We start from the raw sequence: 12,778 nt of genomic DNA on the forward strand, positions 1-12,778 counted from the left end.
TGTGCTTCAACCAGCCATTTTTGTTTTTGAAAGGAAAACAGCTATGGGGACCTGATTTAGAAAGTGCTCCCTATCTGGACTGGTCACCCAGCATCAGTTTCACATTTTTAAAAAATGGCCTCCTCGCCATCACCCTCTTCAGGACACATTCCAGGACAGGACTCAGTTCCCTGCCCATGCATTGCCTTTTCCCACTGGGATCCTGGGCAGTTGCACAGTGTGCTTGCTGTTGTGATTTCTGTTCTTCCTTGGACATGTATATATCCACTTCCCTGCTCCTCCCCCTGGCAAAAATCCTCTGTTACCCAGACTCAGGAGATCTGGGAAGTACTGGCTCCTCTTCTTCTTGCTGCTTAGTCCCTTCACTTCTGCAGGGCCCTGCCTCTTCCCAGATAAAACTGGCTGAAGATATAGCTTCCTGGACATGAGCGTTGCAGGCTGCTGGATCCCCTGCCCCTCACAGCCACCCTGTCCCCCGCTGGCACTCTCTCTCTCTCTCTCCCCCTTTCCTTTCTCCATTTTCTTTTCAGGTCTCCTTATCACCCAGCCGCCCACCCTCACTAGCTGCCCTTTTCCAACTGTCATTTCCCCCCTTTCCCCCTTTCCCCACAACATTCTATTCCCCATGGCAACCATGGCTATGAAGGTGACACCTACTTTCCCTTATAGTGACAGCAATACAAGCATGATGCATTCAGGTATTGTTTGCAAGGAGACTTCAGTTCCCTGAGTGTGACTGAAAGCCCTCTCCCAATAAGCCTCTGGGTTCTGTATGCAGGTCTCCTGTCTGTAGCATCATGGCTTCCTTGCTCAGGGGGAGGCAGTGTGATCTCTTTCTGGTTGTGCTTTGTGTGTGCAGAAGGGGTGAGTGTATAGGAATTGGGTGATGTCTTGGAGTCGTCAGGCTGTGAGTATGCGCTGATGGGTGCCTCCCATGCATGGGTAATGTAGGGGTTAGTACAGGACTAGCCCTACCATTGGGCAGAGTGAGACAACTGTCTCAGGCAGCTGATTTTGGATGTCATGAAATGGCAGCTGAGACAATTGTTAGTTATTTAATTTCTTATTATTGTCTTTTTAGTCCATGGGAAATGCTTGTGGGATTTTTCTGCCTCAGGTATCAAAATAACTTGGCCAGCCTTAAGCACTCTGCACTATAACTTTGGTTTTGAAGCTGAACAGGCAGGAGATGGAGCAGGTGAGTTATACCACTGAATGTGCAGAAACGTATGAGGTGCAGCTGTTCTAGGGCTGTGGTCTGGGACCCCGAGTGCTGTAGGATTCTTAATGGTATTAGAGTCCCCTAAAAGGTATTGAAGCCCCCTTTTGCTGTCAAAACAAATCAAATCATATCCCTCTTGGCAAACTCTTTTGCTAATCAAAAGAAAAGGTTTTCATCAACAGTGGGAGTTCAGTGTTCTTTCTGAAATGTACCTTGCAAATATTCAGTGAAACATTATTCCTCTCTCTCTCTCTCTCTCTCTCTCTCTCTCTCTCTCTCTCTCTCTCTCTCACACACACACACACACACACACACACACACACACACACACACACACACACAGAGAGAGAGAGAGAGAGAGAGAGAGAGAGAGAGAGGGAGAGGGGCTCTGAGCCAGTTTACATAAAAGGCAAAAATTCAAGAGACAGTTCTTTAAAGACACTTCAAGAAAGATGGTGGTGATCTTGTGCATGTATGTTTAAAAATACTGCTATGGTAGCTTTTGACCTCCTTATTAACTGTTCATGTTGCGTATTAAAAAGATGTATTCTTAGGGTGGCCACGTGTCCTCCTTTGCCTCTGTTTGAAGGGGGTCCTCTGTTGGAAGGGCTAACCATATGCATAAGAAGGGAGAGCAGGGGCCCCTGAAGTTGCCCATGTTAAGCACGTGGACAGTAGATCAAGTAGGCATACAGGTTGCAGTCTTCCTCACGGAGATAAAATGTATTTCTAATAGGAAAATAGGAATCTGCCTTATACTGAGTCACACTAGCTCAGTGTTGTCTATACTGACTGGCAGCAGCTGTCCAGGATTTCAGACAGAGTTCTGTCCTAGCTGGAGATGCCAGGGATTGAACCTGGGGCTTTCTGCATGCAAAGCAGATGCTCCATTGCTGAAATATGGCCTTCCATTTAAATTATAATTATTTCTAAACTTGCATATAGACATAAACCAGCATTTGGAAATCTTTCTTTCTTTCTTTCTTTTTGAAGTGATGCATTTACTCTTTTTGTGTGTTTGTGGCGGGGTGATGTGTAAGTGGCCATTTATATCCTTTAGAATATGAAGGTTCTACAGAATACAGTAGAAAATTCTCAGGCTTCAGGACAAAAGCCAGTTTTGTCGCACCATTCTAGTGCATCCAGAATTTAGGAGCAGTAGGATCACCTATTCTGTTCCTTGTCCCTCTAAAACAGGGGTGGGGAACCTTTGGCTCTTTAGATGTTGCTGAGCTGCAACTCCCATCAGCCCCAGCAAGCATGGCCAATGGCTAGGCATGATGGAATTTATAGTTCAGTAACATCTGGAGAGCCAAAGGTTCTCTACTCCTGCTCTAAAACTTGGGTCTGTTGTGGCTGCAAATATCTTTTCAGGTAAAATTTGCACTTAAGGTTTCAGGTTCTCTTCCTTTGCAGAAGGAGCCACTTTACTGACAGAAGAGTATCATCCCTGATAAAATAATGTTTTTAACTGTAACTGTATTTCAGAAGGTTTTAAACTGTTTCTAGAATGTTTTTGTTGTTGTTTTATTATTTATTACATTTATATCCCACCTTTCCTCCAAGGAGCTCAAGGTGTTGCATATTGTTAATTTTTTTGTTAAAATTTGATGCTGTGTTTGCCCTGGGCTTCTACAGGAAGAAGAGCAGGATGATGATGATGATGATGATAAATAAATAAATAAATAATACAGCACAAATAGGTGTTGAGGGTCAGGAAGAAGAGTATAAATACTGTCTGGTAACAATTATGGAGTCATTCTTTAGAAATACACCAATACCAGAAGATTCCAATTGGCATCTTCTCTGGGATGTATTTTATGCACTTTATGATCTGCCCAGAGGCAGCATTTCCTGGTACACTTAAGTTTCTAGTTCTAGACTGTGCAGTCTTTCAGACTTTATTTTGCTGTTGATTGTTTATTAAAGCTATACAACAAAATTGTATTCAGTATAGTTTCCTGGCTGGGCCTTTTAACCTCTGTATCTTGTGATGCTGGAGAAAAAAACTGCACGTTGTTTGCAATATCATAAGAGAAATAACATTTTCTTGCAGATCAAATCAGTCATATTGAAGAACACTTTGCATGATGATCATGGAGCTCAAGGAACTACCTTATGAGGAAAGGTTACAGCATTTGGGACTTTTTAGTCTTAGAAAAGGGGCAAGTAAGGTGGGGACATGACAGAGAGATATAAAATTATGCACAATGTGGAGAAAGAGAAGTTTTTCTGTCTCTTTCATAGACCCAGGGTCATCTAATGAAGCTGAATATTGGAAGATACGGGACAGACAAAAAGAAACACTTTTTCACGCAGCATATAGGTAGCTTTGGAATTCATTGTCACAAGTTGTAGTAAAGGCATTTAGACAGATTCGTGGAGGATAAGGCTACCAGTGGCTACTAGCCACGATGGCTGGGTACTACCTCCACTGTTGGAGGCAGTATGCCTCTGAATGCCAATTGCTGGGGAGCAGAAGTGAGAAGAGTGCTTTTCAGCTCATGTCCTGCTTGTGGGCTTCTCATAGGCATCTGATGAGCCACTGTGAAAAAAGGATGCTAGACTAGATGAGCCTTTGTTCTGATCCAGCAGGGGTCTCCTTATGTTCTTCATTTAGAATTCTATTTGACGTTAGGGACTGTGAGATCAGAACCAAGGTGTGGAAGTGAATTCCGGATTAATTAATCTAGGCTTTTTAAAAGCCCTGGAGGTTTTTTTTCCCCTTACATGTACCTGATGTGACTTCTCCACATAAAATGTGTAGGGGAGAGCCATTATAAAGATTGTAGGGGACCTTGCTCAGTAGCTGAGCATATGCTTTGCCTGCCAAAGGTCCTAGGTCCAGTCCGTGGCATCTCCAGCTAAAAAGGATGAGATACCAGCTAGCTGGTGATGAGAATGGCCTTTGCCCAAGAACCTGGAGAACTGCTGCTCATTAGAGCAGATAATACCGGCCTTAGATAGATCAATGGTCTCACTAGGTGTAAGGGAGCTTCATTTGTTCAATCATCAGATGATAATATTGGACTGCCTTCAAGTTGATCCCGACTTATGGCAACCCTATGAATAGGGTTTTCATGGTCAGAGGGGGTTTACAATTGCCTTTCTCTGAGGCTGAGAGGCAGTGACTGGCCCAAGGTCACCCAGTGAGCTTCGTGGCTGTGTGGGGATTTGAACCCTGGCCTCCCAGGTCATAGTCCAGCACTCTAATCACTATACCACACTAGCTCTCATATTGTGCTTAGGATGCATCATCATTCTAGTGTGGCATTCTTTGTGAAACTTCTATCACTTGCTGTGCCAAAATGAATTTGTACATGCTTCTCCTCCTGGCATTGTGGATTCTGGTTTTCTCTCCTCCCCTCAATGCCCCTGAACAATTTTATCTAATACATGCACTTCCCACCGATTAAATTTGATCCAGTTTGTCAGAAACTGGAGGGGGAGGCAGGGGGTTGGTCGTTGGGTAGATCTTGAGATGTGATTGTGAACATAGGAAGCTACCTTGGATGAAATCAGTATTGTCTACACCAACAGGCAGCAGGTCTTCAGGGTTTCAGAGAGGGGTCCTTCTCAGCCCAGCTGGAGATGCAAGGGACTGAACCCATGGACCTTCTGTGTGCAAAGCAGGTGCTCTGCCACTGAGCTATGAACCTTCTCCAAGTTGCTCATATGTTCCAGCTATCCTTATTTACATGTTTTTCTGTATCCTGCTTCTTGTAAAACAATAACAAGACCCTATTTTGTCCCTTGAGGAGATTATGGGATGGTGCTACTCAAAAAAATGTTTAAATTGTACACACGTATACCAAAGGTCTTAAGATTCCTGCCCTCTCCCTTTGGTCTCCAGAAGTGAAAACAGTGAGTGAGGGACAGATGCGTCTTGAGTCTACTACATGTCCCTATCTACCAAACTCTCCTTATGTGCATAACAACATCAAATACATGTCTTCCTCCTGATCTTGGTTGGTTTTTAGGAGGTTGAGGCCTAAACTATTTCTAAGCTAAAAACACTGGGGAAAGAACCAGTTATTTCAACATCTGCATATCTCTGAATACTTGGACATGATCTGACATCGCTCAATGCCATGAAAATGAGTCACTGTATTAATTGTACTCTGTATTTTCACAATGATTTGGAGGGTTTCATTTTTTAAAAAGGAAATTAGTACAATATTCTGCCAGATGCAATATGGTTCTATTTCATTCTTAGATTCAAAAGTCTGAATACTCAAAGTAGAAGGTGAAATATTAAACTTTCTGCAAGAGGTGGGGCTAGATTTTTTTTGGTTATAAAATGAGACTCCTAATACATATATGCCATTTTGCATTTAGCCACCATGGCTGCGTTTGCAAAACAGTGAGTCATAATAACGTTGGTCCTTTTTATCCCTTGAGGTGACAATGCCGTCCTTTCCTGCAGAAGCTGAGATGAACACGCTGACTTGCCCTCACTTGTCACCCAATTGCATCTCCAATGGAATCCTGGAAAAGGAGCCTTGCAACGCCACAGAAAAGGAGAGGAAATGGATCAGGCCTGACATCCCAAGCAAGTGTACCTGGGAGCTTGGAAAATCTCCCTCTGAATCACCCCATCATCATGTTACATTGTAAGTGGTCATTCAATAGACTCATTAATTGAGGCAGGGGCTGCTTATTTTTGTTGTTGGAATCCAGTCCACTCAATTCAGTTTGATTCTTTGCAAGCCATGGCCAGGTGTTGCTGTATGGCAGTGAGGTTTAGGATTCTTTCCCATCCCTGCCCAATGCTTCTGTGTCTTTCTGGTTTAGATCAAAGACTCCAAATATTATGCCAGACATCCTCAAGAAAATTGGTGATACTCCCATGGTGCGAATCAACAAGATTGGAAAGCTCTTTGGACTTCAATGTGAACTTTGTAAGTATTTTCTGGTTAGCTGGAGTTGCAAATGCAAACATTTGCACAATTATCATGATCAAGAAGGACTAGTTCAGTTGGGATTTGGGTAGTGTTTACTGTAATGTTTACTTGACTGTAAAGGCATTGGCCAGTTTAAATGTAACTTTATTATCTAAATTGCAGGGCCGGAGGCCAACGCAAATAAAACAGTACAAATACAATAATTTATAATCAAAAGAAAAGTGTTTAAGAGCGTTCGTGAAAATTTTCCAGGTCGGAGGTAGCGCCTAGGTGATATTTCGTAAGGCAATATGATTTGCCCGGAGTTTTTGGGCTGCTATTATGAAAAGGGATACATTGTAAGTTACTTCCCGGATATGATCAGACATTAAGAAAATAATTTTTTCATCAGGTGAAATAAACAGGGGAGTGTCTAACCATTTCTTAAGGAATCTAGATCTAGGTTGAATATATATTGAGCAATAGAGCAAAACATGGGGAAGATCCTCCGCTGTGGGAGAACCACAGACACAGGTCCTTTGATCCTTAGGGACACCAGCTAATCGACCTTCCCTATTGGCATTTGGAAGGGAAAAAAAGCGTAGGGCTGTAAAAGCCTGTCTGAGAGCAAAGGGTATAGATAGAACGAGATAAGTGGAGCATTGGGGAGCAAATTTAAATCGCCAGAACCAGGGAGATACCTTAGAGTTGGTGATAGATAGCCTGTCTAATTTCATGGAGTAGAGAAATATACGTTCACGTAAAGATTTATTATTTAGGTTTGAATTAAACTCCGATGCTGAGAGATGGTATGTAGATAACAAATTATTTAGCTTAGAGCCCCATAGGACAAAGGCAAAAGGGTGATTAAGACATGATTGCAGTAATACCCTAGACTGGGACACATTAAAAGATCTTAGAAACTTCAAAAGAGTGAAGTGTATGTGTGTGGTCAACGGAGGGGAGCCAGTCTCGGCTCGTATCATTGCTGCAGAGGTTCCCATCGGGAGAGATAATAAGCGCCTAAGAAAACTATTTTGTATAGTTTCTAGGGCTGTTACAATGTAATTATCCCAACCCCAGACAGAAACTCCATATAAAATTTGTGGGATCACCTTGGCGTTGAAGATTTTTAAAGCTGGATGGATCTGATTGCCACCCACAGATCGAAAATTTTTTTAAATTGCCCCGGCTGTCTTAACCGCGAGCAATTTGATATATTGTCGATGGTATTGCCAGGAAAGAGTATCCGAGAAGTAAATTCCCAGGTATTTAAATTCTCGGGGTTGTTCTAGCTGATGTTCTGCTATATGCCAGCAATGACCTTGACATTTCTTCCCAAAGACTAAAACTTTAGTTTTAGCATAGTTTATATTCAGCTTTTCCTTTAAGCAATAAGTCTGTAAAGATCTCAGCAACCTTCTAAGTCCAATAGGTGCTAAGGAAAGAAGGACCATATCGTCGGCATAAAGAAGTGTCGATACTTTCCTATGGCCGATAGAGGGGGAGAAAAATTGTGGTCCAGATAAAAAGGGAATAATATCATTTATCATTGGCCCCCGAATTATGGAATGCCCTCCCTGACGAGATACGCCTGGCGCCTTCTTTGGTATCTTTTCGGCGCCAGGTAAAGACCTACCTCTTTGCCTAGGCATTTTAATCTTAGTTTTAATTTTAATTTTATAGTTAATTAATTGTAATCTCTATTAATTTTGTCTTAATCTGTTTTTAATGTGTTTTTATACCTATATGTTGTAATCCACATTCGCTGGTTTTTAAATGTGGTTTTATTCTGTTGTACACCGCCCTAAGAGCCTGTTGCTAAAGGGCGGTTTAAAAGTGCAATAAATAAATAAATAAATAAATAAATAAATAAATTTAAAAACAAGTTAAAGAGCAGAGGGGCTAATGGGCATCCTTGCTTGACACCTCTCTCCACCACTATCGGCTCAGAGAGGGCTCCGGAGTGAGGAGCTCTTACCAGAGCAAAAGTGTTAGCATATAAAATGCGAATTAGATATAGTAGGCGAGGGTCAATATTCAGATTGTACAACTTAGACCACAGAGCGTTCCTATCAATCGAATCAAACGCAGCGGCCAGATCAACAAACGCAGCGTATAAATGTCGAGTAGGGCCGGCGATAGACTGTTTTGCCAGAAAATGGAGAGTTAGGCAGTGATCGATCGGGGAAGAGCCCTTACGAAAGCCAACTTGCTCTGGATGGATGATCTGTTGAGCCTGAACCCAATCTTCTAGTTTATTTAGGAGAAATTTGGCGTAGAGTATGGAAACTACATTCAGCAGGCTAATTGGCCGAAAATTGGCAGGGTTAGAAGGATCTCTCTTTTTATAAATAGGAATGATGATATTACACCTCCAGCCCTCAGGGATTATGCCAGAATCGTTTATTCTAGTAAACGAGCCAGAAACGGGGCCCACCAGTCAGAAAATTGTTTGATGACCTCTGGTAAAAGAAAATCTTCACCCGGGGATTTCCCGTTTTTTAATGAGTCAATCAAAAGTTTAATTTCGTGGGTTGAGACTGGGCGCCATGTTGGCATACTCGTAATGTCCGACATAGGTAGAATATTATGTGGAGACAAAATTGAGGAGTAAAGGTGTAGAAAATGAGCATGCCAGATTGAGATCGGGATCAGGTCGGATTTAGGGATATTACTGAGACCATATCCCGACTTTACTAAAGACCAGAACTGTCGTTCTTGGTTTTCAGTTATTGTCTTTATTAATAGTTTCCAGCGAGATTCGGCAAAGGCTAATTTTTTTTTTCCTTCAAAAGAGCTCTGTAAGGGGCTTTCTTTAATTTAAAGGCCAGAGAAGACTGGGGGGACGGGGACTTAATTGACAAAAGGAGAAAATTTTTAAGGATTTTTTTGGCGTCTCTGCAGTCTTGGTCAAACCATAGGCTCGTATGAGGTTTTCTAAAAAGGCAATTATTTTTATAGATCATATAGGGCCTAAGTAACGATAAGACAGATTGAAATGCCAATATGGGGTCCTGGATTTCGTTCAGGACCTCGTGCCGGATTAATTGGAATGTATCACTCTCAAATAGGTGAGCGACGGATGTACGCCTCCTATCTGTCCAACAGACTCTTTTCTCAGGGGCAGTTGGCTTTATAAGTGAAGGATATGACGGTCTGATCTTAGAGGCCTTAAGTCTAAGTAAAAGTGGAAAATGGTCGCTCTCGGTCCTAAAGTTGACGTTGAAGTCTATAATATCTTTCAACAACAACTGAGAGACCAAAATATAGTCAATCATACTTGCACCGCGAGATGTCCGAAAAGTAAATGAGCCCGAAGATAGATCATATATGGAGCCGTTTAAAATTTCCAAAAGGTGTGCTGAGACAAATTCTATTAACAAAGGGCCTTGCTTGTTCGACTTTAGATCTTGTATGGACTTATGGAAGGGCAGATTTTAAGTAAAAGGGGCTTGATTAGAGGAATTGGTGTTAAACAGCCAGGAGTTACCCATTCTGGCATTAAAATCTCCACATAAAATTATTCTATTGTTTGGGAACTGGGTCTCTATATAAGAGAAGGCCTCATCCAACCTATCCCATAGGTCAGGGGAATCATACAAAGGGGGTAGATAGATATTGATGCAGATCACGGGACCATCCCATACCCTTTATCCTAAGGGCCAGCATGAAACTTGGGAGTATTAGAGGAAGCTGAATAGTTGCCACTGCCAAGGGGCCAGAAACAAAAATAGTGAGGCCAGTTTAAATGGGAAATACAGCATTGGACTGATCTAGAGCTGACTTTGGAACTAATATCTCAAAAGCCTTTGGTTTCATCATATGGGCTAATTCATCCTCTGTCTAGCTGAGGTATGTTAAATTATATTTTATTTGCATCATTTGTATACCGTCCAATTAACAATGTCCTTAATTAACAAGACCCTCAAATGCAAAGATGTATCACTGAACACCAAAGTCAGGATCATTCAGACCATGGTATTCCTGTTCTCTATGTATGGATATGAAAGTTGGACAGTGAAAATAGTGAATAAGAGAAAAATCAACATTTGAAATATGGCGTTGGAGGAGAGCTTTGTGGATACCATGGACTACAAAAAAGCAAATAATTGGGTGTTAGAGCACATTAAACCAGAACTATCACTAGAAGCTAAAATGATGAAACTGAGGTTATCATACTTTGGACACATAGTGAGAAGACATGATTCACTAGAAAAGACAATAATGCTGGCAAAAACAGAAGGGAGTAGAAAAACAGGAAGACTAAACAAGAGATAGATTGATTCCATAAAGGAAACCACAGACCTGAACTTACAAGATCTGGTGGTTTACAACAGATGCTACTGGAGGTCACTGATTTATGAAATGGAAATGGACTGCCTTCAAGTCAATCCCGACTTATGGTGACCCTCTGAATAGGGTTTTCATGGTAAGTGGTATTCAGAGGTGGTTTACCATTGCCTTCCTCTGAGGCTGAGAGGCAGTGACTGGCCCAAGGTCACCCAGTGAGCTAAATGGCTGTGTGGTGATTCGAACCCTGGTCTCCCAGGTCGTAGTCCAACACCTTAACCACTACACCACACTGGCTGTATTGTAGGGTTGCCATAAGTTGTAATCAACTTGAAGGTGCGTGCGCACGCACGCACGCACGCACACACACACACACACACAGAGCAATGGGATATCAGATAAATGTCTACCGAGCAACAGGTCCCTGCAACTGTGCAAAAGAGGGGGAGAGGGAGTGGTCACTACACCCTGCGTGTCTGTGAACTCAGTGGGGCTGTAAATTAGCAAGATGCAACTTTTTCTGGAATATGGCTAGATCTAAGTGATGCTCATCAATTCCTTCACTTTGCCTCTTTTTGATAAACTGGAGGGGGGAAGTTCTACTTAAGTGTAGTTTTTGTGCTTTCCAGTGGCAAAATGTGAGTTTTTCAATGCTGGAGGGAGTGTGAAAGACCGAATCAGCTTAAGGATGGTGGAAGATGCTGAAAGAGATGGGATTCTGAAACCTGGAGATACGATTATTGAACCAACGTCAGGAAATACAGGTATGGTTATCTCAGAGAGAGATTGCATTGTGAGTCTGGGCTGTATTACAGGTGAGCCGAGGGGCAGGAGGAGAATAAGTCACAGATATCTGAACAGATATCTGGGGTGTCTGTTTTATCTTCCAGAAATGAAAGCCTCATGACAGATATGGGAAGATTAGGCATATACTTAACTATTTCCCATTGAAGTCAGTGGAATAGTAAAATGATACCCGTGGTGCAAACAAAAGTTTTGTAGCTCTTTGTGCTTACCAAACTAAATGAGAAACACTGGCAGAACTAGTTTTCCTAACAGGGGGTTACCTTTTAGAATCTGCTTGCTTGGCATTTTTTTAAAACCACCCTTCCTTTAACAATTTGCAGTTCACTGTTAAATTATGCCTTCTACAGAGCTGTGGAATGTTACATACTTGTGCAGACACAATGGTATTTCTCATCCAAAGGAGAAAGCTATTATTGTATAGCATTTTTTGTTCTTAACAAATCTGTTAATGGCTACAAGGGATCCCATCCCATTTCCAGTTTGGGATTTGTTCTAATGTTTTCTCTCAGGTATCATAGTAAGTTTAACAGCTTGGGTCTTCCATCCTTCCTATACTGGTATGGCATGATTGTTTAGGACATAAATGATGAGCTGGAAGTCCCTGGTACAAATTGCGTGAATTCAGCCTTGAATTCACTGGATAGCTTTCACTGTGAATCTCTCAGACCTGCCTCCTATCATCATGTTATATGAGCAGCAAGTATCACCTCTTCATCGAAAGCCTTTGAAACTGCTCGACCAGTTTTGTACCATCAAAGTGTTGCTTGGAAGCCCAAGGTGTCCAAAGAGTTGATAACATGGTTTGATTGATCCAGACTTGCCCAAGGATCCCTGAATTCCAAGATCCTTGATACTCTGCGTAACACTCAGCAGTCTGGACTTAGACTGTCCAGGTCCCCTTGCAATATCAGAGAAGCTAAATCAATTTTATGACATCTCTTACTGACAAGTCACACTGTGAAAACAAAGAGCTGGTTTGCTAATTGCATCAAGAAAGAAGGGACATGCAGAGAGGAAAAAAACAAGTGGGTGTGCGCGCAAGACTGAAGAATATGAATATTATGAATAAATATCTAGGAATATGGAGGAGATTTTTAAGGAGGAACAGAAACACAATCTGTTGTAATGATGGTACCTAAACTAATCTGTATTATGGAGATAATCATGCTCTATCCTAGCATTTTGCATATGAAATGTATATGAAATGGTAAGCAGACTTACTATATTTGCTTTTCACTCTTGTCCTGGGACTGCTCCATATTGATTTCTTAAAACATATTAGAACATCAAGACTGTCTTTGTTAAAAGGAACAGTGTGGTATTTGGTATCTTCATGTCCTTAGATCTGAGCTGTACATCTCGTCCTTCTATGTTGTCAGAAATATAGATCGCTCTGTTGTTGCACTGTTCTATGCAGGCTCAGTTTAAAGTGGTGTTATTTTGAATTACAAGTAGACACAAAACTTTGCAGCAGGTGATTGCTCTTCTAGCTTTGAAAGGCTTAGTTTTCACTGGGAGTGTATTTACTTCTCTCTCTCCTGTTTCTTAAAGTGTACTTTCTGGTGGTAATGAG

General features: G+C 41.8%; 1 protein-coding gene across 2 annotated transcripts in view; it reads left to right on the forward strand.

The window, feature by feature from the left end:
• The window catches only part of LOC133385137 (cystathionine beta-synthase-like protein), a 73,774-nt gene that overhangs the window by 21,321 nt on the left and 39,675 nt on the right, over nucleotides 1–12,778 (forward strand). For both annotated transcript variants that reach the window (XM_061627548.1, XM_061627549.1), the window contains exons 2-4: nucleotides 5,624–5,835; nucleotides 6,017–6,123; nucleotides 11,028–11,162. In XM_061627548.1, coding sequence (XP_061483532.1) covers nucleotides 5,624–5,835; nucleotides 6,017–6,123; nucleotides 11,028–11,162 — 454 coding nt within the window. The remainder of the gene's footprint in view (nucleotides 1–5,623; nucleotides 5,836–6,016; nucleotides 6,124–11,027; nucleotides 11,163–12,778) is intronic.

The sequence above is a fragment of the Rhineura floridana genome, chromosome 5 (assembly GCF_030035675.1).
Source record: "Rhineura floridana isolate rRhiFlo1 chromosome 5, rRhiFlo1.hap2, whole genome shotgun sequence".
In the NCBI taxonomy this organism is placed as follows: Eukaryota; Metazoa; Chordata; class Lepidosauria; order Squamata; family Rhineuridae; genus Rhineura; species Rhineura floridana.